At 39.7% G+C, this 27,857-nt stretch overlaps 2 protein-coding genes across 3 annotated transcripts; one reads left to right on the plus strand and one right to left on the minus strand.

Moving 5' to 3' along the window:
• On the plus strand, positions 1–5,059 carry rnf41l (ring finger protein 41, like). The gene is made up of 8 exons (XM_060861202.1): positions 1–112; positions 299–410; positions 725–931; positions 1,968–2,107; positions 3,009–3,035; positions 3,197–3,359; positions 4,324–4,444; positions 4,580–5,059. Exons 3-8 carry the CDS (start codon positions 726–728, stop codon positions 4,826–4,828), a joined length of 906 nt encoding a protein of 301 aa, XP_060717185.1. The 5' UTR covers positions 1–112; positions 299–410; position 725; the 3' UTR covers positions 4,829–5,059.
• Positions 5,053–27,857, minus strand: virma (vir like m6A methyltransferase associated). 2 transcript variants are annotated; one of them, XM_060861200.1, is made up of 23 exons: positions 27,729–27,857; positions 26,292–26,404; positions 22,273–22,359; positions 22,052–22,100; positions 20,735–20,900; positions 20,471–20,590; positions 19,446–19,646; positions 17,820–18,990; positions 16,238–16,771; positions 15,976–16,130; positions 15,460–15,542; positions 13,896–13,989; positions 11,777–12,318; positions 11,185–11,420; positions 10,588–11,067; positions 10,371–10,503; positions 9,874–9,990; positions 8,144–8,304; positions 7,942–8,038; positions 7,558–7,724; positions 6,886–7,232; positions 6,639–6,782; positions 5,053–5,570 (listed from the first exon to the last, which is right to left on the minus strand). In XM_060861200.1, the coding sequence occupies exons 1-23, from the start codon at positions 27,789–27,791 to the stop codon at positions 5,386–5,388; spliced, it is 5,445 nt and encodes a 1,814-aa protein (XP_060717183.1). In that variant the 5' UTR covers positions 27,792–27,857; the 3' UTR covers positions 5,053–5,385. The 2 variants fall into 2 exon arrangements, with proteins under 2 accessions (XP_060717183.1, XP_060717182.1); XM_060861199.1 differs by having other exon boundaries at positions 19,416–19,646.

Below are 27,857 nucleotides of genomic sequence, written 5' to 3' on the forward strand. Positions count from 1 at the left end.
CCAGGACTACATCAACCCTTACACCGGTCATGTGATCCCAGCAGGGGAGAGAGACCTCCGGTGGGGTTCCTGTACTGTGTATCATGGATGTTTGTGTGTGTGCACAGCAGAGGTAAGATAATCATTGTAATGCAAAGAAAAAAACTTACAGGCATGTGGTTTACAGACACTATCTATATTAAGCTGCTCATCAGAGTATGTTGAGGCATTAAGAAAGTGAGATAAGATTAGCTGACATTGTAGAAGCTCCTCCTCCTGTGAATTCTGAGACTCATATATCACTGTCTCCATTTAACAGCTGGCAGCCATGTTGTTCCTAAGGCAACCCAAAGCTTACCTACTGTAAGTTGGTCTTGTAAGAAGATCAGAGCATGAAACAGAAAGTCAGGTGCCATCACTTGGTCTGGCAGGTAAGTTTTTTCATTACATTTTTTGCAAACCATCACATTTCATCTAGTAATAATCACAAAGATGATTCTTCTTTGCATTTTACTGGATCTTCGGCTTGTCATGGCTTAAGTTATTGTTTAATCCATGTCTCAGGGTGAAATTTAAAGTTGGTTAAAGCACAGTAATAGATTAACTATTACGTATCCTTGAGGCATCTGTGCCGTATGAATTTCTAAGTAAGTGTCTTTGGACTAAAATACATTGGACTAAAATACATTTGTGTCATGTTTATTCCAAATAAGTCCTTAGTATCTGTGTGTCTGTCTGCTCACAGCATGGGTTATGATGTGGAGCGTTTTGTGGGCTACGTGAACGAAGGCTTGTTGTGCTGTGTGTGTCGTGACGTGTTGGAGGATCCTCTACAGGCTCCATGTGAGCATGCTTTCTGCAGTACCTGCATTCATGCCTGGCTTGTGAACCATCAGAACTGCCCCGAGGATCGACTCTCTCTTAGCATCGCAAACCTGCGGCCGCTCTACAGGTACCAAATAACTGAGAACATGCTCGTTGTCATGGCTACCACGGTCTCTACAATGATTAGCCTACACAACACGTGAAATAGAATAAGAATAGGCATGCCTGCACCTTCTCTACTCCTGCACATTATATGTCAATGTTAGACATGATAGCCATACGTTAGCCATCAATTTTGTATGACAGCAAGTGTGAATTATTAAACGTATACCACATTGACTACAACTTTTAGTGCAGTGATAAATATATCTGTCTATGATGGACATCATCTTAATCTGTATCGGTCATTGTTATTAAATAATTGTTGAAGCTCATACAAGAATTATACATGTACTGTGCTGGTATTGAAATCATAAAATAAAATTTTGTAAACATAATTATACAGCAACTTTAATTTGATCGATTCAGAAACATCTGTAAAAGTATCACAGTGAATCTTCATATAGACCTGAATAGAAACCCAAATGATCCCATTAAAAAGGTCTTGTAGAAGTCGACCTAACAGATATTTATGTCCTGTCCAGTATGGCATGGATCCAGAATAGAAAACAAATTTAAATTTGAATTCTTTAGGATTTTGTGACAAGGAATTGCACCTTTTAAGCATTTATAGTTATTTCTGATTGTTTATTTGTCAGATGACTTACCTTTACTAGGAGAGTTATCTGACAGCATGTAGCTGTACTTTTTTGCTCAGTGTTTCCACGTTCACAAAAAAGCCATCTGTCATCCGTGAGCACTAATTAATCCGCCTAGTCATAGCTGATGTATGTAGTGTTGCAGGTGGTGGTATTCGGACCAAGTAGCACATGTATCATCTATCCAAATACCTGTGTGTTCTTGATTCTGGAAAGCTCATATATCATCCGTGCATGGTAATTGGTCCTCCTAGTAAAAGCTGATGTGTGTAGTGCAGCGGGAGGTGGTGTGGTGCACTGTAGTTACAACACTGAGGTGTTTGAAAAAAAGAAAAAGCTTTAAAAAGGTATGATGTTGATGTATATGTCTATAATATTTATTTGACATCATGACTTGTGTTGCAGATATATGCGGAATGACTTGGCAAGGCTCCAGATGAAGTGCATTTATCGCCCACAAGGTTGTGAGGTCATTTGTGCATTGGAGTCCATACATCAGCATGAGGAACAGTGTTTCTTTGCTCTGTTTAGTTGTAGCAATGCAGGTATGTACACACATGGAACACGTGTACACATCAGATTATACAACGCATACAGTACAGCACCTTGGAACAGTTTTCACTGTAACAAGCACAGTATTAAATCAGATATCAATTACTAGATAATGTGGTATTGCCTCTTACTGTCTCTCTTACACACGCAGACACACACACACACACACACACACACACACACGTGACAGGTGATGACTGTAGAATGTAGTAACCACATAGTGTAACTACCAGAGCAGTCATACTTTTAAATATTAATGAAGAAGCCACATGGTCATTGGAGTACAGCATTTAACTCAAACAGTAAACAAACCACATAATAACTACTGAAAATATTTTAAAGGTAGTCTAAAATGTTCATAAAATTTTTTTCATTATGCAATTTTAAATAAACAGATATATAATTATTAGGCTTAATTTTAAACAATGAAAACTCTATCGGCAATTCATTTAGGTTTTTAAAGCAACTGATTATACATTTAGGCGGCATGGTGACATAAGGGTTAGCAATTTTTCCTCACATCACCAGGGTTGGTGCTTCAACGCCCTCCCCTATTATGTGTGTGGAGTTTTCATGTTCTCCCTGTGCCTCGGGGGCTTCCTTATAATAATAATAATAATAATAATAATAATAATAATAATAATCATCATCATCATCATCATCAGGCACAGGCTCCCCGTGACCCGAGGTAGTTTGGATAAGCGGTAGAAGATGAATGAATGAATGAATGATCATCATCATCATCATCATCATATAATAAGACATGAAATAATTAGACTAAATTCAAGATATTTTAACTTGCTAAGATGTTGATTTAATTTCATTTTGTATATCACTCACAGACTAGAACAAAAACATCTCTAAAACATTGAAATATTTATTGTCTATGTGCAGGGGAGGAGTACTTGTGTTACCGCTGTGGTAAGTTTGCCTGTGCATATTCACAGATTTCATATTGTTCTATCCTCTATTGCAAACAAACCCAAACATAATGCTAATGTGCCCTTGCCTTCATGTATGAAAGTTAAGAATTTAAGCCATGTCTTTACATTTTGCTGCTTTCTGCTCTCTGCTTCTCACAGGTTGTCCAGTGCAGGTATCTCAGCATTCTCTGGAGGCGCACTTGTGTGTGTGTGAGTCCTACAACAGAGTGTGTGCAAGAGGGTGCGGACACACGCTATCAGACACGGACGAGGCTCAGCACAACTGCGTCTCTGAGCTCCGAGCTGAGCTGGATTTGCTGAGGTAGAGGCTTAAAGACGGTCTCACTGACAAACACTATTTACACCCAAGTTTACTTTTTCAAAACTCTTTATATCACTTTACTATTAAACTATCATGGCCTTAGAGCATGGGGTCTCCTTATAAGAGAAAATATAAGTATAAAAATAGGTTCTCTCATTTTTACTTTGATTGGACAGCGTTTGCTCAGTTCACAATGTGTCACTAAAGCAGGCTGAAGTAATCGCTTCACGTAACTGTATCCACAGTCTGGGCTGAAAAGACATCAGCCCAAGCCTCTATTTTATACAATTCTGTATAATTGTTGGTGTTGATGTTGTCTAAGTGTAGCATTTATGTTACAACAACCCACATATAGCAGTTTTGCTTGTTACTATCCATCAAATATTCTTTATTTATCCGTTTCCTAATATCTCAGTGACCACAGCCGAAGCTCATTAGATCTACAAGGAATACATTTTGTGGAATCACGATGAAAAAACCTTTAGCATTTCCCCCACATCGCATCCTGTTCTACTGACTGTGATGAATTCATTTTAGAAAAATGAAATACAGAATTAAACAGTGAACAAAATAATTATTCAAAAATTGTGTCCTAGAACGACTAAATGACTTTGTTGTCCTTGTTTTATCATCCAATCAACATACATGATTTATGACACAGGTTTTACAGCTGATGTCCTCCTTGACACAACCTTGGAACCGGCACTGAGATTTAACGAATAAAGGACTTTTAGAAAATCGAATCAAAACTTTTCCTTGTAGTACATAGGACAAATTTCTCATTTAATATATAATTTATATATTCATTTTTAATCACAAAGAATATTAAAACTTTATTTCTGATTATTTGTGAAAAAGGACGCTGGTCACGCTGGTCATTATTTCAGAGTTACTTTTATCATGATTATTAGAACAAAATGCAATGTAGAATATGACAATTATAAAAGTTAACAATGTCTTATAGGACTGAATTGGACTGTAAGGTTGAGGAAGTGAGACGTGAGATGGAGTCCCGGCTGGATGCTCAGAGGAGACACATGGTACAGAAGGAGAGCTTACTGAAAAACGAGGTGGATGAGCTCAAGGTATTCTACACACACACACACACATACACACAGTCTCTCTCTCTCTCTCTGTTTTCCTGCTTGAAAGTGGTTGATTAATAATAAATTTTTTATATTGTGTGCTTTTTGTAACAGCCATTTAAATTTTGTGTTCAGGGCCAGCTGTCGCGTGTGGTGTCTGACGTGTGTGCATTACTGGGAGCAGAGCAAACTCGCAGGCAAGAGCTGGAGAGGGCTGAGCTTGAGAAAGCAGAGCTTCTCGAACGGTTGAAGAACGAGGTTCTTAAACCAGGCAGGGCTTCTCAAACAGTGATGCGTCAAGATGACGAGCATCGTAAGCAAAACCTGCACAGCCTAACTTTAGACTGCCTCAAGAGGAAGAGTAGAGACGTCACGGTTCTCTGAAAACCAGCACACACGACTGCATAAGCAGTTTGAGATCCTGCAAACTGCCAAATCCTTCTGTTGCAGATACATGCTGCTAACCAACTCGAATTCAACAACATTTTTTGTAGCATTTTTTTTTTTTTTTTTTTACAAAAAATTAAGAGGCGATCATATTATCTGAGCAGTTTTATAAAATGTGCAAGAATTTTCCAAAACAGATTAAATAATTAGGCACTTTTGAATATTTTCAAAATGATTTATTTCACATTAACATTCCAACTACTTTCTCTAACTGACTCACAATACTTTGCAAATGATCTTTCAGAATGTCTTTGTTGGAAAACAGCACTTCATAGAACACAGCTGCATAGAAAAAGTTACTCTTTTGAACTGCTGCCATTGAAATGTCAGATTTAAAAGATATTAAAACACGAGTGGATATTCACAGAATTTTAATCAGTTTTTGACAGAAAAAAGCAACAAATATAACATTACAATAAATCCATCTACTGATTCTCCACATCCTGAGTGGTCCTTTAGAGCCATGGGGCTGAGTCTTTGATAGTTTACAGTTTTTAGCGTGTGAATGAGCGTACGTGTCGGCCTCGTCCACCGCCACTACCGCTGCTGCTGAATTTCCCTTGACCACGCCCACTGTTACTTACTCCACCACCTCCTACACCAAGTCCTCCACTTAGCCAGGAAAGACCAGCACCTCTTCCTCTGGGGGCACGGTCACGTGGAGCCAAACGGTATGCACCTGAGGAAAGAACACAAGAAATAATAAAAATAAGAGTCCTCAAAACACACCACTAATATTTTACTTTACTGTCCACCTACAAAAGTCTGAACCTTAAAGGCGGGGTGCACGATGTTGGAAAAATGCTTTAGAAAACTGAGTCGGGCCGACAAACGAAACAAATGTGTAGCCGATGAACAGAAAGGGGCGTGTCTTGTCAATATGCGGCAGAGAGAGTGTTCAATGTGCATGTTTGACATTAGCAGAAAGCGATTGAAACACTGACATGGCGGATACCTGCCGTCACCTCTGCCTCGGGTTCTAGGTGTTGAACGTCGTCTTCCGCGTGAAACAGTGCTAAAGCTAAAGCTAGTATTACTCATTGGTTAGGGGTGTGTTTGTTTAGGTGATTTCAAATGTCAACATTGGCTTTCAAACCAATGGGGTTGTGCACCCCAAAATTAAAGGTACTAGTCTCATATAAAAGGTATGCATTATTCATAAATGTTTAGAACTGCATAACATTAAGGCGTGGATTTAGGGTACTGAAAGTTCAGTATGTAGTCAGCAGACTAGTTTTTTTTTTTAGTTGAATAAATCCAAGTAACAGATTTTATTTTCCTAATTTATTTTCATTCCCTTGTTATTCCTCAAGTTCAAGATCACGCATCACTTTCCATCTATTTTGACTAGAAGTAAATTAACCTATGACTGATATGCAGACTACAAGATCAGGGGTTCGCAAACATTTTGCAACCAGAGACCCCTTATGCTTCCTTGGTCCCTAGGCCACACTTTAAAATCCATTGTACTAGACTACATTGCAAAGTAAACGTTTTAAAGCCAGTTTAAATTTCACTAAATGACATGACACTGGAAGGACAGTACTTCACACTCCGTCCCTCTAATTGCAGGAGGCTTGGAAGATGCTTGCAACTTGCTAATGTTTAATAAGACTGGAACAAAGTCCCTCCCACCAAGTGCAAGATAAATTAAATGAAACAATCTTTTAATTAAATAATTCCATAATTAATTACTTGTGAATCTATCGACCTATTAAATACTTGAACAAGTATAGCATGAGTGTACCTGTTGGTGGCTGCCTTGATGGTAATGGCCGTGTAAAGTTACTTTGTGCTCCTCTGGGTTCGCTGTATGTCCCTCTGTGAGTGACAGCAGTCACTGGAGCACTCCACGTTGAGCCCCGCCCACCTTCACGACGAGGATAATTACCTTAAGTGAAGAAAAAAGCGAACGTCAATTTTCAAAAACTATCAAACTCCAGAAACAAGATCAGTATGTGTGTATGAGTATTATCATCATCATCTGTACATACTTGCAAGCAGTGCACTCTTGGGTGCAGGTGGAGTGAAAAAGCGAGTGTGGCTCTGGAAGCCCCGTCCTCTGGTTCCACCAGTAAATAGGCCTCTAGTGGGTGGCTTGGCTCCTCCCCCTTTGAGAGGGCGTTTAGGTAGAGCCAAGCCTGCAGGCAGGCTCACTTCCTTGAACTCTGCAGCCAAGAAGTCATCTACGTGCATGGAGGGCGGACGACTCGTGTTCTGTTTACGCTGCCTGAAGATGTCGTGCGGCCGGTTGAGCTGGTTAAATGCGCCTCGGCCGCGTCCGCGAGGAGCTACCATGATGTGAGCACGTTTAGCAGGCTCCACATAATCTGATTTGCCGCTGCCGAGAGATACATACAGAATAATGAGTAATGATTGAATGTGCTCACATATGCAGTGTGTGTGCTTTGAACCCTGTAGTGTTTACCCACTATGCTTTTTTGTTTGTTTTATAGCTGCAGAATTTCAACGTGCTCATAGGACCAATGAACAAAAATAGAAATGCAATACACAAAATGTTTTAAACTAAAATGAGATCATTATTTAGATAGCTGCAGTTCTATGTTTCCCATGCCTAGGTGATTTTTGTAAATTTGAAGCTTTTTCTATCCCTTCGTATTTCTGACCAATGAGTGAAAGTGTATCTGGATGTGTTTTGTGTGTACCTGGAGGTGATGAAGGTTTCATGCTTGTGCTTCCCAAGTCTAAAGCCCTTTGCTGGTTTGCTGTGTCCTGGTGAAGTAGGCTCGCTCAGGAACAAACGGTCTAACTCAGCCTTCAAATTAAGATCAGGGCAGCACTGCTGTGCCAGTGTGACCAAGTCTACTTTAACCTGCAAGACAACAAAACAAACAGACAAAAAAAACCCTCCTTGTAACATTTCAGCACAAACACACAGTACCTCACTTGGCTTGAAGTAAATACAGGATGTAATGTAATGATTATAGCTATTGTTAGATTAAAGGAAATTGGCAAGTGACAGGAACTTGTTGATATTATTAAGTAAATAAAAAATAATAATAATAAAAGAAATAAAAACCCACACTCACCATGTCCTGTTCTGTCTCCATGTCATCTGACTGGAATGGAGAATACCAAAGAGTCCGGAGTTGATCATCCGGTAGATCAGAGAGGATATATACCGTTCTTTGGGTAGAGAACATACACAATCACAAAGGAATAACATGAACCGACATGAACATTAAATTATTTAGAATAATACTGAGAACTTAACAAGACTCCCTCTGTTACCTGTTGTTAAACTGGGTCTGGAGTGGTTCTGGGGAAGGTAGAGTCGGCTCCGTATCAGGTTCTGCTTGGCCCACAGTCTCTCCGGCGCTTTCGACAATCTGACGGAGACCCACCACATTCTCCAGTAGAGCTTCCAAGGAATCATCCTCCTTAAGGAGTTCCTGTGAGAGTTATAAAACAAGCATAAGATATGAGATACACTAAAAAAGTTTATATTCTGAGATTTACACTTTATGCTTTAAAGGACAAATACACGTACACAAGATTTAGGACATTCATTCCAGTTTTAACAAGATGCTTGTGTGTGGCACAGTACCAATACTGGGGTCAGTACAAGGCTAGAACAACTAATGTGATCGATCAAATGTGATAAATCTGCTAAGAAAGTAGTATTTCATTTTCATACTTATTTGTTGGTCCACATTTATGTTGGTCGACAGCTAAGCAATACATTTTCACTTTACACCCAGGAAAACTGTACAACCAAAAAGGTATTAAATATGCTAAGTATTAACAACTGATAGTTTATATCAAATTATATAAGATTTGCATGTGTCAAATACATCATTATGAGTAAGTATTAGGAATGATGAAATTGGGGCATAGAAGCCTTTATTATCGTCACATATACATTACAGCACAGTGGAATACTTTTCTTCGCATATCCCAACTGAGGAGGTTGGGGTCGGACCGCAGGGGCAGCTATGATACAGCACCCCTAGAGCAGCAAGGGTTAAAGGCCTTGCTCAAGGGCACAACAGTGGCAGCGCTGGTGCTTGAACCCCGACCTTCTGATCAACAACCCAGAACCTTAACCACTCGAGCCAACAAAATATGCCTTTATACATATTATATGTATATATATATATATATATATATTAATATATTATCTATATATTATTATATTATTAATATATATTATTATATTATTAATATACATCTTAACCACTTGAGCCAACAAAATATGCCTTTATACATATTATATATATATATATATATATATATATATATATATATATATATATATATATATATATATATATATATATATATATATATACGTATATATACGTATACATATATATATACACGTGTGTATATATATATATATATATACACGTATATATATATATATATATATATATATATATATTAATATATTATCTATATATTATTATATTATTAATATATATTATTATATTATTAATATACATCTTAACCACTTGAGCCAACAAAATATGCCTTTATACATATTATATATATGTATATGTATACATATATATATACACGTGTGTATATATATATATATATATATATATATATATATAACTATTTATCATGGCATGTTAATCCTGCTGTTAATCCCATGGTATTTACTAAATCAATACAAGAATTACATGCAGCACTTTCTACCTGCACTGATATATCGGATCAAAGAGGTACAATAAAGGCTAACTTATGCTTTCTCTGAGCCATGTGAAACCAGCCATCTTTTTAAACTGCTGCTCAGCATCACAGGGCAGCAGAACACACAGGAAAGAAAATACTATCTGCCCTTTTCAGACTGATTTCACAGATGCCTGCAATTAGTCAGTTTCACTGTCATGGTTGAAGAAGGAGGAGAATGCTGTCCCTCCCCAGGCTCTGAGACATAATGTGTAAAATGTAATATCAGACAAATTACGACTATTAAGGACATGTGGAGACTCTTATACCAATGCACTTCATACCGTGATGTGTTTCTCCAACTCTGCAAGCGGATGTTCCGTAGAATCATCTTTCCACTGAAGCAGCTGTTTCATATCACTCACGTTCAAAGCCAAAGAGCGAGAGTCAATATCTTCATCCTGTTATAGTACAAACAGGCTCTCATACACAAACTACACTCTTCCTTTCTGTCGCATGCACATATAATCATGGGGAAGAGAAAGTGCCATTTGTAAACTATCCGTAATGTAGAATGGTCAATTTCAGCTAGTCTGGAGATGGCATTCTAACCCTTTCCAGATTAATGAGCAGCAGCAATAACTAATCTGAGGTCATGCCATGCCATCATTTATTCTTGGCATGATGTAGACATACACCCGAGTGCACCAGATATTTAGTGATAAATAAAATGATAGAATTCACAAAGGGTGTACTTTCTTTTTCCCATGAAGTGTAATGTTAACATACAGTTCCGGCTTCACTACAACAAGAACCAGCAGGATGTGATTTTGTTGCTCACCACTGAGTCGTTATTGAGGATCTGTCGCAGGAAATCCAACAGAGCAGAAAGCAGTTCAGCTGTTTCTTTGTTAAAAGATGTGATTTCTCTCCCGAGCAGCGAGGACACGGCAGAATTGTGTTTCCTTAATGAGCTGAAACATTTGAACGACGTATTAAAGAATATAGTGCATACACACACAAACACACCGCTTATTTAAATAAAAGCAAACTGTTACCTCTTTAAGTGATAGAGCCCATAGTCGTGTTCGGTCAGGAACATCATAGTTCTGAGGCAAGTAAGTTGAATAGTGTAACTGCTGTGTGTGTGTTTGAGAACCTCCAGCATTCTGTCACATATACCCGGCATCATGTCCTTTGAAGGCAAGGCATTAGCCAACTGTTCTGCCTCAGACACACACACCTCCCCTGAGCCACTCACAATCAGAGAAATATCCTGGTCACACAGCGACTGGATAATTGAGGCAATAAGTTCAGCGTTTTGCTGCAACGATAGGTTGGCATCCACTGGTGGGAGAAGCATCGCAAGAAGTATCGACAGCACGTCTGTTGGTTTGTCGTCAGGCCGTCCCTCGCTCCGTACCTCGCTGCGTATAGCTCCGCCCAGCAGAGCCAACATGGCAGCCTTACATGAGCGCTGAGACACCAGTGAGTCTAGCAGAGCCAATAGCCTCGTCAACTGCGGGGTCATGACTTCCCTAAATAAAAGATACTAAAGTTTTAATACATTAAATATAAACAGTAATAAAGTTATAAAACAGTATACATAGCATTATATAATGGTATAGTGTGAGAGCATTTGATACATGTCTTACAGTTGTATCTCTTCCTGCAGCTGCTCCAGCAGGGTCCTCATGACCACTGTGGCAGTCGGTGCTGCAAGGTCGCAGAGCTGCACACACACTCGCCGGATCACAGACAGGAGCGGTGGACAGCTGCTCACGCACACACACCGCATCACGTCCTGTAAAGTGCGGGCCTGAGCATGCAGATGCATACTCCATAGCTTCCGGGTGTTCATCGCCACTCCGATGTCTTGAACTGACAAAGCCTGCCATGCGGAGAGAGCAACGTACGTCATCATTAAGTAGCAAATCTTTTTCAGGTGACTTCACTGCAACTCCTACAAATTAAGTGTCGAAGCACAAGGTCCAAAAGGACAAAATAGTGTACCGCCTAATTATACACAAAAACAAAAAAACTCTTGTGTATCTCAATATATAAACAACAGAGTACCAAAATTAAAGCAGTAAATTCAATTTAAGTTCAGATATTTCTGCTACAATTGACAAAACATTAACAAGACAGAAATAAATGGACAGAAATTGTTTAGCATTCAGTCACGGTTATTAATATGCCTGTATGTATTTCTCTTGTCAATCCACTCCAGTTGTATGTGTGTGGTACCTGTGTGGTCTGCATGGGCAGTGGTAAAGGCAGAAGCTCCGATAACAGACTGAGGCTGCTGTAAATATTCTCTGGTGCAGCAGTAATGGAGTTGAGCACTTCTTTCAGCATGAGAGACCAGCTGTTGGCTGCTACGGTTTCCTCGGAGCCCGTCTCTTGCTCGCTCACGGCGTGTGTAAAAGTCAGTAAAACGTCAGTGATGTCGTTCTGCAGGCGTAGCTCCTCTGCATCCAGGTTTCCCAACGGCGTGGAGCATGCGATCGTATGCAGGGTAACACAGACGGCTGGGATGCGCACATCCCTGAACTCGCATGCGCCGCCATGCAGAAGCTCGCTCATCATAGCTCGCATAAGCCTCAGCGTGCAGGATGACAGTGACATCATCATCAGTCTCTGCGGTGTAGGGCCCAAGGGTCCATGCAGTCGCCAGTGGGGTAGTAACACAGAGGTCAACTTCTGGAGGAGTTTAATAAAGGTGTCCATTCCTTCAGCGCTGAACAATGTGATCACTGCCTGGTTCCATTTCAGGTCCTTCTGCTGACCTACATATACAACACAGATCTATGATACTTGTTCCCTAGTGCTACACACCCTGCCGTATTTTAATGAACATATGTATCAAATAAATATCTTCTGCATATATTTGATTCTATTTTAAATATATTACTTTATAAAGCACAATTAAACCTAACAAAAGCTGACCGGTCTGTTATACAAGTATAAAAATAATGACTGGGTATCTATATTGATACCCAACATGCTCCAGGTCCCAGTTTATCATTTAAGGACATGGGTTAAAAAACCTGTTTTAAGAGTTTTTTCAGTTTAGAATTAGATAAAGAGGAAGCTGCTTTGACATGCGGAGGAAGGCTGTGCTAAAGATTAGAGCCAGCTAAAGCTATCCGAACCCTGAATGAATCTGGCCCTGGGAACAGTTAAGAGCAGCTGATCAGAAGACCCAAGAGATTGGATGAACGTGTACCTTTGTTATAAATCTGCCAGGTATGGTGGCACTAATCCATTTAATGATTCAAAAACAAACAATAAAAGCTTAAACTCTATTCTGAAGCACACCGGCAACCAATGCTGTGGACCACCTGTAGACGTAATTGGTTTTTGCTAAAAACTGAAAACATTTGGGTTTGAGATCAAAAGATAAATATGAAATGAATTTTGGCTCATTTTCTAATATTTACATCAAGACTTGATACACAACTTAGAACATGGCACCTTTGGTTAGACAACCTAATTTTTAGGTAAGCTAAGTATCGGATCAGACAATCTTAAAATGACTAACACCTAATATTTGGTTGAATATTCCAGATACTTGCAATTAGTGCATTGTGACAGGTAACTATTCTCTTTTAGCCAAATCTTCAGACTGATGACAGAAGTTCTGGACTCCACAGCAGCTTTTATTGCCCTTGGACATGTAAAGCAACCAATCATAGTTTGGGGTGTAAAAAAGCTCCCTAAAAAAGGAAAGTCAATGTTCTTACAAAAACAGACTGGCATGATGGTCATTTAAGAAAATCCTGCGAAAATGACGGCTTCCTTCTTCCACGAGGGGAGAAGACCATCGTGAGGTCTTTGTTTCCGAGGGGAAGGGACGATTTAAAAAAGTGACAAACATGTCTCCCAGACATCCTGTAGAATCCAAACAATCAGACGACGATTTCAAAACCAGGAAGTGTTTCCAGGCATATGCATCAGACGTTCAGCCAACAGTTTGATGGAGTGACATCAGAGCCGGAGAGTAAAAAACTAAGATCTTCTTTAGTGATGTCTGGACAGTTTGGTGAACAGACAGCTCTCTAGACTTCATGTTGGTTCATTAGCAAATGCAGACGTTACAGGTGAAACCCAGAGCTCAAACCCAGAGCTCAAACCCAGAGAACACATTCAGAGCTATTAACTTAACAATCAGTCTCACAGGGTAAACGTGGGCAACAAGAAACAACTGGTAGTTCCAATTTTTGATTGCTTGAAAACTGATTTCAAAACAAATGTGCCTTTGTTCTAAGTTGTTTTGCACAACTAGACATCAGGAAATGATGCACAATGTGAAATTCTGAGCATTTGTGTGTGTGTGTGTGTGTGTGTGTGTGTGTGTGTATACCTGGCACAGTGGCTGGTGGACAGGCGATATGACAAAGCACTCTAAGAGAAGTAACAAGGCCCACTCCGTCTGGCGTCAATAAATTCTCCAAATTCTGACAAAGGGAACTGAATCTCAGTTATGTGTGGCTAATCATTAGGTAGCTTGCTCACAATATATCACAGGCTCGTTTCAACATATAAATCCATGCAATGGTCCTAATTATACACAAACATTGGCTGTATGATACAGTATCTCTAATATGAGTGCGGTTACACATAAACAATGGCAGATGAATGTAAAAATGGATTATATTACATAAATAGACCAATATAAGGGGTATAAATTCAACTGCCATTTACTGCCAATAACTCCTTAACAACAACTCCTTTGTGTTGCCATCAGTGAACTACACAAGAACTGAACAATCATTTTATAGTATTAGTCTTTCAAATACAGTTATAATAATAAATATAGTGTACATATGCTTCAGGAATAAAATAGATAAGTCCAGCTGTTACAATAACAGCTGTAATCAGCATTCCCCTTTAAACCCAAGAGACCAGTGGTTGCGCTACAACAGCTAAGATACTCTGACTGAGCAGTGCCTTCAATGCACCTCAACACTTACTCATTTATGGAATTTTCCAGTCAGGCAATCATGTAGCCTTAATATCAATCATCAAACATCAGAATGAGGGAAAAGATGAACTGTTGATTTAAAAAAAAAACAAAAAAAAAAAAACTACAAGCGATTTCCTCGTATTGATTTTCTACCAGTTTTGGTCCATGCAGTCTCAAATTCCTGTCCTGGGCCGACGGGACTGGAGACAAGACTGGTGTTAACTGTTGTTAACTGTTAAGTGTTTTGTGCCTTGTAACACGCTTTTTATTGATAGAGAGAAGCCTTCATTTGTCACATATATATTACAGCACAGTGAAATTCTTTCTTCACATACTCCAACTTTGGAAGTCAGAGCTTTGGGGTCAGAGCGCAGGGTCAGTCATGATACAGCACTCATGGAGCAGTGAGACTTAAGGGCCTTGCTCAAGGGCCCAACAGTGTCAGCTTGGCAGTGCTTCTCATCACAATGAAGAAAAAGATGATATATGAGTCAACGTAGCCTTACAGTCCTGCATCATCTGACCCCTCTCAGCATTTCTGCCTATTGAACTGCTGTTTACTGGATTTTTTCCACCCACCAATCTGTGCAAATGCTAGAGGTGAAAAATATCCCAGGAGATCAGCAGTTTCAGAAAAACTCAGTCCAGGCCATCTGGCACCAACAAAAATGTCACGGTGAAAGGCTTTCACACATTTAAAACATGACATTTTCTCCCTGATGTGAGAATGAACTGAGGCTGTATCTGTAGGATGTTATGTATTGCATAGCTGCTACATGATTAGCTGACTGGATAACTGCATGAAAGTGAATTGCATACAGATGTACTTGAAGACAGGCTCAAGGCAATTATTTTATTTAAAAAAAAAACCTCTCATACGTTGCTCTCGTATCCAGCTATCCTCTAATCCAATAAATAATTATAAACCTGAAATGACTCCATCTTGTTCTACTGTACAGACCTGCTTGATGTAATCAATAAGTGCAGGTATGCCACTCATATCAAACCGTATCTTCTCCAGTGGCTCCAACCATTTACTTAGCTCTGAAACAGAAGTCACACATCAAGATAAACAAGAAAAAAAAAAACAGAAATTATAGATTAACAATTGGTTTCTATACAGTTTTCATTTTTTTTTAAATGCTATGCTGCTCTTTTAGAATTAATATATAATTCCACATCTCTTATTTAGAAATCATTTGTTATTTTGACATATTTATCTTATTTCCACTTAATATGTTATTTCCACCGAAAGCTGTAGAAAAGCTGTTGAATTGTTTTGTCATTACTTTATTATATATTATATATTATTATATAGGAAGGTCATTATTTTAAACAAATAACCCATTCTAACATACATGTCTTCATTTGGATCTCTGTGTTCTTCGCCTTATTTTTGACAAGCAGGTTTTATTTAATATACAACACCTCACAAATCTAATAGATTCAATTTAAGTTATACAGATACATGTCTCACCTTGAAGCTTTGCGTTGTTCTCGTCGGCTTTGCAGATACCGAGTAACGGAGCAGCATAATGTTCCATCATTTTCAGCTCAGCAGAGGACTGCACCACCAGCAGCACGAGCATGCAGGCATAGTTGTACGTTACAGACTTTCTGGCTTTTCCCTCCCTAAAAATAAATCACTGCATTGAAGCACATATGCAGGACAAACCTGAGCTTGATCTGTTTGTGTCTTTGTTGTGTGTGTGTGTGTGTGCGTGTGTGTGCGCGCTCACCCCTGCCCCTCTTTGGCGTGATGCTCGAGCAGGTTGACCAGGCAGCTGAGATTGACATCCATGCTGAGGACGTGTGTGACTGCGTTTCGTCCCGTGCTGCTAAAACTGATGAGATACAAGCTGTGGAGTGTGGATAAAACCTCTGGATTGTCACCTTCCTCAAGCTCCAAGCCATTCAGCTCTGCGACAGCTTGCAGTGCGTGTAAGGCCTGCATTAACCACACCCAAAAGCCATCATCCAATGAGGTCTCTGCAGCTGTGGGGGCTTCCTCCCCCTCTGCCTCCAATAGAGGGGTCATTGGGGCCAGGTGAGCTAGGTGTGGGAGGGGAGCCACCTGTGTGAGAGGTGTGAGCAGACGTAAAAGGATGTTAGTGGGCTCATGCTGGCTCAGGAGGAACAAGAGGCCCTGCTGGGACTGGGACAAGAAGCGCAGCAACTCTCGCACGGCCTGCAGAACTCCAACATGGCTGCAAGTGGCAGGAGAGGTCAAGACGACTGCCAATGACTCCAAGAAGTGGGCAGCATGCATATACCTGTAAGAAGGAGAGATTTATTACAGACTTAATAGAGGTCCAATATCTGGTTAACATGAACACACAAATGCCATTCGATGAAGAAAAACAAAACAAACTAAGAATTTCATCAGCTTTTCAAAAGTTTGACTGAATTTCTTCATATTCACATGTGTAAACTGTTAAAAGTCAAGTCAATTAATAGTAAATTACAAGTGAATTCAAAGCACATCTGATTTAAATCAAATGATGTGCTCTAAAAGCTCCCAGCCACTGCAGTGTATCAAATCCCACAGGCACACACTAACGTCCTCCTTTAATACAGTGCCAATACTTTTGGTTTCGTTTGGTTTTGTTGTCATTCAATTTATTTTAATTTCATTTAATGACTTATTTAGGACTTTCTTTCGAGTCAGTTATATGAAAAGAATGATTTTTATAAAATTCATTTACACAAAAAAAAAAAAAAAATATATATATATATATATATATATATATATATATATATTTTTATTTTTTTTTTTTTTTTTTTTTAATTTTAATAAGTTTTTTCTCCAATATAGGTGACGAGGGATGAGGTAGCTCAGTGGTTAAGGTGTTGGACTACATTTACATTTCTGTCATTTAGCAGACACTTTTATCCAGAATGACTTACATTTATTTCAATTTATACAACTGTGCAATTGAGGGTTAAGGGCCTTGCTCAGGGTCCCGACAGTGGCAGCCTGGTGGACCTGGGATTTGAACTCAGAAGAAGGTTGAGAGTTCAAATCCCAGGTTCATCAAGCTGCTACTTTTGGGCCCTTGAGCAAGGCCCTTAACCGTCAGTTGTATAAAATGAGATATAATTGGGGATTAGGGCGTCTGCCAAACGCCATAAATGTATTTCTTCTTTTCCAGCATGATAACTGACGCCCACCTCGTTTATTAATATCTATCAGACCGTACTGGTCTTGCAACAGGTGTGCTGATCTAAGATAACAAATTGGAGTACAGTGAACTTTCTTACACTGAGTACATTTCCTTACAACCAATCCCAGGCTAATAACCTAAAAAGTGTTTGAATCACCTATAGAGAGTTGGATAAGGATCATCTCGCTCTGGAGGTCCAGTAATGCGTGCAGTAGTGGGAAAAGCCTTGCCAGGCGGCTGCACCATGCAATGAGGTGCTGTTTCCAGCAGGTGGAGCAACTCTTCTATCAAACCTTGCAGCCTCTCCAGATCAGCCTCGGAGAGAGAATTCGATTCCAACAGTGTGTCTATGTCCATCGGGCTCTCTGGCTCTGCCTCAGGGTTTTCCCTGTCTCCCTCCTCCCCTTCTCTGTCTGTGCTTTCCCTCTCCCCTCTTTCTCGTTCTCCAGCCTCTGTGTCTGTAGGATGGTGCTCAGCCCACACACCTGCTGTTTTTTGAAGGTCAATCAGCACTTCATATAAATGTCCCTTCTGCATGATGGCAGCACCTGCCGTCGCCACTCGGACAGTCTGGTCCAACAGAAAGAGCTCGAGCAGACGCTGGTAGCCACTGGTCTCTTCGCTGTCTTGTGGGCCTGCTCTAATCAGTGCCTCCATGCCAAGCGGTTCACTTATAATGCTGTCGAGAGAGCGCAGAATGCTGAGTTTCAGCGTGGAGGACACGTGATCGGCAAACAAGAGGTCCAGCAAACGACCCATGATTCCTTTGTCCAGCAGGGCCTGCACAGTCTGTGTACCACACTCAGCTAAAGAAGATGCCAGTTTGGCGCCTGCTTTCAGTTGCCGAAGGTTCAGAGCAATGGGCTGTGCTAGAGCTAAGTCAAGATTAAGAGCTGTGGACGTCCAATCAACTAGGAGTTTCAGCTGTTCTTTCTGGCCCTCTGAGTCCTTAACTTCTAAAAAGCTCATTCCTTTCACTAGCAAAGCTGAAACTTCCTCTAATGCTGTTACCCAGCCTGCACCACGCTCCTGCCCCTCCCCCCAGGCTTCTAGCAGTTCTGACAACTTAGCTGCAGACTCGGCCCATGGAGACGTTTGGTCCTGGAGATCTATCGGCTTGAGACAATTCAATTCGGCCTCGTAGCGGGTCATATGGGGTGCAGTGAAGTGCTGCAGGGGGCGGAGCTCGCGTTCGTACGGATCGTATTGAACGGTGGGTAGTGATGCGAGGTCCTCAGGGGTGCAGTCAAGGTCAAAAGCTGGCAGCTTAAACGTGGCACTCTCGAGATCCTCCTCATCACTAGATATTTGTTCATAGCCATCATCACCTAAAGAAAGGAAAAACATACTATAACTTCTAAAACTGGACAGGGAGAGCACATGATGAATGAGTTACTCCTTCTGTACTGTTAAACATTAAAAAAAAAAAGAAAAGAAACTAATAAGAAAAATAAAGTATGCCCAGCCCACACGCAACATCTCAGTGTCTGCTTGCCTTCATTATGAAGCTAATGATCAGACCTAAGTTCCTAACTACGCAAAGCAGAAATGAGTAGGAGTAGGAGCTTGAGACAGGGACATACTAAAACCTTCCATGTCTATGCTGTAGCTCAGGGGGACGCTCAGGCGGTATAACATGCAGTGTGATTTTTAGTTACTTCCTCTCTGCTCTCAGGGTAATGTGTGAGCATGCTGGGAAAAACACATCCGCACACACGCCTGAGGAACACACACCGTGTTGCGCCTCCCCTACCTTCACCATCATCCTCCATCTCCTCCTCACCCTCTTCTTCATCTTCCTCCTCCTCCTCCTCCGGCTCACTTCCCTCAGAGCGGGCGTCGTTGTCTTCGTCCTCCCCTGCTCCTTCGTCTTCCTCCTGTTCCTGGTCCGAGTAGGCATCACTAGGAGGGAGAGAGTTTCGCTCAGGAGAAACAGGCTCCAAATCATCGTCCCCTCGCTCCACGCTCTCCTCCTTTACCGGGCCTTCGAGTGATTTAGAGTTTTTGTAGAATTAGGTAAAAAAATCAATTATTATTATAATTATTATTATATCAGTTAGTGAAAATTAATACAATAAAAACTATTTTTAAAACAGTATTACAGCACTACTGCAGCTAACATCCTTGTGCAACACTGATTTTTCCCCAACTGGAGATTTTTAAAAAAAAACTGCGATTATTTAATCTTCCAGAACCAAGAGCTGAAATAAGACAGGAAAATGTGCATTTCCACCACTTCAAGTTTAAGTAGAGTGCGAGAGGGTGTAATAATGTTGCCCGCTGTGCTGTTCTGAGCTGCAGCGGCAATCATGAAAAACTGGATGATGGGTTTTTTTTTTTTAAATCCTAATGTAACTTCTATAACAAGATACCAGAGTTTTTTGTGATTGTTGCAGCCAAAAATTCTCGATTTTGTTTTTGATGTGAATTAGATGTTATTTTCCCTTCAGAAAAAAAACATAGCATGTACAGGGTTCTTTTTTAAACTCCTAGCGGTGAAAGCATTAGTTTTTATGATCGCTATACTCATGTGTATTGTGATGATGTCATGCAATGCATGTTGGCATCCAAATCTGCAGACAATCTGCTGTAAACAGCTTGCAACTTGCTCCGATATGGTCGGGTTGCTTGATTTTGTGTTCGTTTCTGCAATCGCAAAATCCCACACAGACTGACAAGGTGGCTGACTAATGCGACACCTTGTAGTTCGTGTTGCTTTAAAAAGTTGTTCTATTTAGTTGAATGGTGCACTGTAAGAGATGAGAGGGCGGAAATAAAAGTTCTTAGGCAGAATTCTCTCATACACACCTGGCACAGGAAGTGCATCCTCCTCATCATCGTCTGGCGGTGGAGGCCCTGGTGGGGTTCGAGGGCCTCTGGGTTGTGGTCTGGGTGGGCTGCCGTTAAAATGCTCCTCATTGTCCCACTCTGACACACACACACGATACACAATATACCTTTTTTAATGACGGCTTGTTCAACTGTACATTCCATTTACATCCCTGCCTGTAATGAAAGAAGTGGTGTTTATTTCTAATACCGTTCGTGTGTGTAAATAACAGATGTACTGACCATGCTTGATGGTCCTTTTGGAGGCAGGTGTCTGCTGCTGAGGTGGAGGAGGAGGAGGTGGGGGTGGAGAATCGCGGTCATGGCCGTGTGAGCGTTCGGCCGTACCGTACACCGCCAACGTCAGGCACGTATACCAGCCACGCAGCACCAAGCCGTCTGTATTTATCTACAAGAAATTATCAAGGTCAGGTCTCGTTAACCATCTCACGAATGACACACACCTGTGTAGTCTAGAGTATTTTGATCACTGGGTCATTTAAATCTACTGAAAAGGTCCTTCTGGCACACAATCCTCTAGATCTTCAGGATTACTAAAAAACCTTCATGTTAAGGACATTTTTTGATTTGAGACAAAATCATGAGGACAGCAGAAACGTGGGGGTCGACGTGAAATCAGAAGCATCAGCAAGAAAAAACTGGTCGCGGACATAAAAAAACATAAAAGCTGGAAAATTAGAACGAAAGAACGAAAGAAAGAACGTCTTAAACATCTTAAACCTAATGTCTTGTGATATTTAATACCGGATAAAATGTCAGATGTTACTGCTAACCCTCACTAACTGGGTGCTACACAGAAATCCTCTCGTTTACTTCATTTTTGTGTATCCTTCCATCTCGATAATGCTTTTTTTTAATGCACATTAACAGCAAGGAATATTTATTTTCTTTTTCATATTTATTCCCCATCTGGAATAGGTTTAAAGTTACAGTATGAAGGATGAAGTATCACGTCAGACTGGAGGGGGAAAAAAAAAACAACAACATGATGCTCAAAAGAGGAAAATATAACGTCTGCTGTAACATCGCTTTCCCTCTTTAACTTCTGATATCATCTAATATCCAAACATGTAGATCTTCCTCATATGCAAATCTCTAACAATAAAATAATTAGGGGTTTTCTCTTTATTAAAACAAGTCAAATCTAAAATAAACAAACAAACAAACAAATAAATATATAGAAAGAACATGTCTGATTTAAAGATCACTTTCCATCTTGAAAAAGATGAGATGTCTGATGTGCTGATTGAGAAACTCTTTCTCCACAGTAGGGAGAGGTAAATGAAGTTATGTCAAGCATGCAAACAACTGATGGTTTGCATAGACATCCTAGAGCTGGAAAGTCCAGTAAGAGCAGCAACATTTTGGACTGGATAAAGGATTCCATGAGCAACAATTATTAAAGCATGAAAAGCTTTTTTTCACACACACGAAAACACGCAGCAAAGTAAACAGGCATGTTAAAAAAAAAGGGGGGGGCGTATAAATATACTTCAGGGAGAGAATAATAGACAACGAAGCAGTCTACAGGTCTCTCACCTTCCCACTGGGCCTGAAGACAATTGATTTGTTCTCGTCGTATTCCAAGCTAGGGTGGGGGACAAAAACGACATGTAGATCGTTAAGGAACTTTAAGTGGGAAGTCACTGAAATACTATAGAATAAGTGTGTAATAGTTGTAACTGTTGGCATTCATAGAGTATATGTGCACTGGTGTGGTGGGTGGTGTGTGTGTGTGTGTGTGTGTGTGTGTGTGTTACCTGCCCAACCGGTCAAACACTGGAGTGCTGGGTTTGGAGACATTGTTAAAGAACAGGTCTAACTGGAAAGCATGAGGAGCAGTTTCTCTGAAAACACACACACACACACACACACACTGAGATCAGAACAACAAATGCATGTTTGACGACGCCCCAGCATACACATGCACTTTCCGATGGTTTGCAAAAGAAAAAAAAAAAGACATAAAAAATAAACACCCACTAAGACACAAATATCACGCGTTCTCCTCACACACCGATCCAATCCGATCCGATCTAGACGAATTGACCTGACTTTAATTCCCTTTATTTCCTGTCCGAATTCTTCCTCGGACGAGTAACAAATCAGTGAAATGATTCTATTTAAAAGACATCTCAACAAAGTGCGGTGCTTCTCTCCAACCCACACAAAGCTTCAAGGTTTAAAAAACAAACAAAAAACAAACAAAAAAAAAAACATAGCCAGATATTCAGCTAGAAATGATCTGGACACTTTCACTTACAGACAGTGAAATAACTTGAACAAAAGTTTCATGAAAACGTAAAGTTTATTAGGGAAAGTAGACACGGTAAGTTGAACAGGCAATCGACAAGACAAACACACAGGTGAGTCATAACTGAAGCAGAATAAAGGGTGTGGTGTGTGTGATACCTAAGACGAGTGAGAACGGTAGAAACCAAGACACACAACAAGCTCTTCACTCATCCTTCACTGTGTCCTTCAGCTGAAACTATTAAAGCGACCACAATGTTTACTTACTCTGTTTATTTTAGACTGACTTTTAGTTATGGAGGCTGCGTCAAGTTCATTGTCCTGTTAGATGTCCTGGCGCGTGTGTGTGTGTATGGGGGGGGAGACCCCCACAAGATTCATGAGATAAATTCACAGTTGGATTAATAAAAGAGTTTAACAGAAAAATAGGTTAACGCTTGATAAAGACTCGGATCTGAAGGATTATATACTGTATAGAGTCAGTAAAGAAACTGTCAGTGATGTTGTGCAATAACTAGAAGGCTTCACGAGGCAGGGCTGTCAAATTCTTTTAGGCAGTTTTCACACCGGTCCTAATCCGAGTGTTCTCGCTTCAGCCTACAGCGTTTGTCTGGATTCAGAGTCACGTGATTCTCTCCAACCCTGGCTGCTCATCACAAACATGCATGGAGAACACAACTCGACTCCATATGTTCAGACCCCTGATCAAGCCTCTGAAGTTTCATCCTGATGTGGATTTTATTGGAAAACACTGAAACTTAAGACCAATTATCGGTAGGTGACATTGTGTTTTTGTTGGGAAATATTTTTAGAGAAAATAATAAAACTTAAGTATCTTGCTTGCGTAAGTATACAACCCCTGTGCTATGGAAGCTGCCAGGTTACACAGATGAAAGAAATTGCCTTAACGCGAGTGCAATTACTTTACCATTGACATCCTACTGTGAATAATAATACTGTGCAATCGCAATTTTGGGATAAATAACCCACTGTTAAAGGATCACTGCTTAGGTTGTTGATGTAAAGGAAAATAAAGAGCAAAGAGCATTCTACAGATGTTAGAGACAAAATAATAAAAATGTATAGATCAGGGAATAGATTACAGATTAGTCAGCAAAGTCGAATCAGTAATCAGCGAGTGGAAGGTCAACCGCACCAGCCAAGACAAAGCCGACCCTCGAAACTCGGCATTTAAACGAAAAGGAGACTTGTTAGAGAAGCCACAGAGAGGTCCACAATTACTTTAAAGAAGCTACAAAGTTCAGCGGCTACAAGTGGAAAAATGGTGCAACAGTCAACCATAATTCTGCAAAAGGGTGGCAATAAAGAAGCTGTAACTCAAAGAAATACCATCTCCAAGCATTTCTTAATTTTTCATAAAATCTTGGAGATGGTATTTCTTTGAGTTACAGCTTCTTTATTGCCACGGTTTTGTGGTCTGATGAGACCAAGATAGAGCTTTTTGGCCAAAACCTAACATTTCTTATGCCTCAAGACACACCGGCTCTACAGTGAAGTATGGTGGAGGCAGCATCATGCTGTGGGGATGCTTCTCATGAGCAGGACCCGATGTTGTGCCAATGATTCGCTCAGCAGTATGGACTACCCTCTGTAGTCTTCTGAGGTCAGATTTGGTAGCTGAGCTGAACCAAACAGCTCAAAGTCCTGTTCTCAATGGTGTGGAGAACCTGTGGCACTGTTTGAAAATTGAAGCACACAAATGTACCCCAACTAATCTGAACAAGCTGGAGAAGATTTGCCAAGAATAATGAGCCAAAATCACTTCATCACTGTGTTCAAAGCTGGTATATATGTATCCCAAAAGACTTAAAGCAGTTATTGCAACAAGAGGTGGCTTGACCTGATATTAATATGTGGGGGTCAGTGTTGTGCTAGTTACTAAGAAATAGTAACTAGTTACAGTTACTTCATTCAAAAAGTAACTCAATTACTTTGTTGATTACTTACACCAAAAAGTAACGCATTACTGTTAAAAGTAACTTTTTAGTTACTTTTTTAAAGAAATAATGAGCATATTTCCACTTTGAGAAACTCATCTTGCTCTCGCCTCGACTCGCCATTACTGCCGCACATACATAAATAAACAGAAACACGCCCACAGTGCGGCGTCTTCGTGTTTACAGGTTGGCATCCACCAATCCTACACTGCGTCGTTGCTGTAAACAGGTTAGCCTGTAGGCTACACTTCAGCCAAAATGAATTCATTTAAAAAAGTAACAGACAAACGCACCATATGGTAACAGTATTTAAAAAGTAACGCGTTAGAGTATTAGTTACTGTCAAAAGTAACTGTGTTACAGTAACGCGTTACTGCCCAACACTGGTGGGGTGAATACTTACGCAAGCAAGATTTTTAAGTTTTTGAATTTTCCTAAAAATATTTCCCCAAAAAAAAAAACAACAATGTCCCCTTCCAGAAATTGAATTTGACTTTCAGTGATTTCAAATAAAATATCCATCAGAATGAAATTTCAGTGCACCGTTTATAATTTAATAATGTGAGAGAATTAATTCTCCGTTTCAGAATAAATGGTCAGTATGAAAAAAGACTCTTAGTATTTTATTTTAATTATGTAAGATGCATTAGAATTCTAGACACTATGGATCTGTATCACAAACTGTGGAAGGTGAATTAGGACATATATGATTATGAAGAGAAACCGTTTATTTACCCGCAGTACTTTCTATTCACTAATATTAATAGTGGAATTTAAAAAAATCTATACACGAGTTAAACCTGCAAGCTTTTTTGACATAAAAATGAAACTATGATCACGTTAAATCGCATTAGATGGTGTTCAAGCTTTAGCTTAATAAAGCAACTGACAACATTCAAGTAAAAATAAATAAATAAATGAATTAAAAAGATTTAAATCACCTGGTTGGATAAGTGTGCATGCAAGTTTATAACAGTGCATGTGACTGAGCTCAGAATGAACCAATCACTCACAAATCAAATCCATGTTCAAAAGGAATCATCACAGACTTGTCATCAACAAGATTCTGATTAAACCCAAATAAACATCAGCGGTTTCTCTACATCTCGACTGCATCCGACTTTTAAATGTCCCGCAAAAGAGCTTACAAAACATGCGCATGGTCTCAACGTCAAAAGGTTCCATCAAATGGGGGTTACAAAAGTATTTACAAAACATTAGATGTACCATGGAACAAAGGGGCACCGCAGTGACGTTACTAAGAACAATAAGACGTTACTATCGAGACTAAGGTAGAATTTTTTTTGGTGCAAGACTAAACCCCCAAAAAAACCCAAGCTAACTGCCCAAAGAAATCCTATAACCACAGAAAAGCATGGTGGTGGCAGCATTGTTAAAAGAATCAGAGCTAGCTTTGAATACCAGCTGAGTACACAGACTTTCGTACACTTTTTTTCGTCTTTCAATACCTTAATAATCATTTCAACCATTATTCATTCCTGAAGTGAGAGAAAAATCAGCAACAAAAACACCAAAGGAATAAATGAATAAAGCAATTGCGTCCTTACCCAAAAGCTCTGCTGTCCGGGAGGCTGCTGTGGGCTTTGATACCAGGAGGAATGACTCTGACTTCTGCGATCAACACATCATACGGAAATCGCACCACATCTACATTTGTGAACTAGAGCGGAGGAAACGTACACAAAATAAATAAATAAATAAATGTATGTATGTAGGAGAATTTCAACCAACTACAACATATGTGCATACATTAAAATGCATGACTTCTATTAAACAGATCTTTTTGTCTAGTTATCTATATCTGACAGAGATAATCCGTTTCAAAAGTGTACAATTCCGTTTAATCAAGTGTTGATTTTCTTGAAAATTAGTGGAAAAACTAGAAAAAGTTCCAACATGAGGAAAACAATATATATAGTCATATACATATATAGTCATTTATAGTCATGTAATAGTTCTTTTTTAACAACTAATTCACATGTAAGTGCATAATTTACAATAGCCAAAGAATAAAGTGATCTTTAAACAAACGTCTTTATGTCATGTCATGTCTCAAAACACGTTTCATCATCAACAATCAAAAGAGAGAGAGAGAGAGAGAGAGAGAGAGAGAGCGAGAGAGAGTGAGAGAGAGAGAGAGAGAGAGAGAGACTGTTATTGCTGTTAAAATCAGCTAAAAGTAACTTAACATCACACTTCTGATGCTCTGCATAAGTAATGAGGCAGAAACCAGCTGAACAGCAGCTACTTTACTGTAAGGTTGTTAGTTTCAGACTGATTTCCTCCGAAACCCAGAGCACATAGTATCAGGTGCAAACAACAGCTCAGTATCATTACAGCAGAAACCACTTTATACCACAGCACTGTTTACATCTCTAATCCCATTTGTCAGGTTTGTGTTCATTCATTTTCTACAGTCATAAAGTTTTGCAGCAGTAAAGAGTCTAGAACATCCACATTAAGTGTAAATATAAAACCTGCAGTAAGAGTCTTAAAATTATTCTTTTTCCTTGTAGGACAGCATGTGGTTTATTATTTACATAAACACACAATCAAAACGTTCAGGGAACATTAATGAACATTATCAATTAATTTCTTCGATTATATCTATTTGAAAAGAATAAACAGATGGAGCTGATGGACGATTTGCAGCTCTGTTTGTTTGCATCCAAATGTTTATTTATTTATTTTTTGTCTTATTTCCAAGCTGCAAAGACCGGCGGTGTTTATAGTTATCGATTTCTAGACGTCTAGAAAGTCCAGCAGTCATGTTTAATAACAACAGTAACATTAATACATGATCATAGTGACTAATACGCTAGTGTTAGCTTTCACATGTAGCAACATGCTAATGCATTTAGCCATGATGCTCACTGATATGCTTTGTCACACATAAGCGACAAAATAGCTCGGGAACTTTGCAGATAACGTTTTATTGAGATTTTATTGCACTATAATGAAATATGGAGAATTGTGTAATTTACCTCTGCACTTTGATGCTTAAAGGTTTCTAAAAACAGAAGCTCCATTGAGGAATCAGCCGCCATCTTTGTTTCTCGGGCATTTGTACTTCCTACTGAAATTTTACTTCCAGGTCAAACGGCGGTAGGAAA

The sequence above is a fragment of the Tachysurus vachellii genome, chromosome 25 (genome assembly GCF_030014155.1).
Source record: "Tachysurus vachellii isolate PV-2020 chromosome 25, HZAU_Pvac_v1, whole genome shotgun sequence".
Lineage (NCBI taxonomy): Eukaryota > Metazoa > Chordata > Actinopteri > Siluriformes > Bagridae > Tachysurus > Tachysurus vachellii.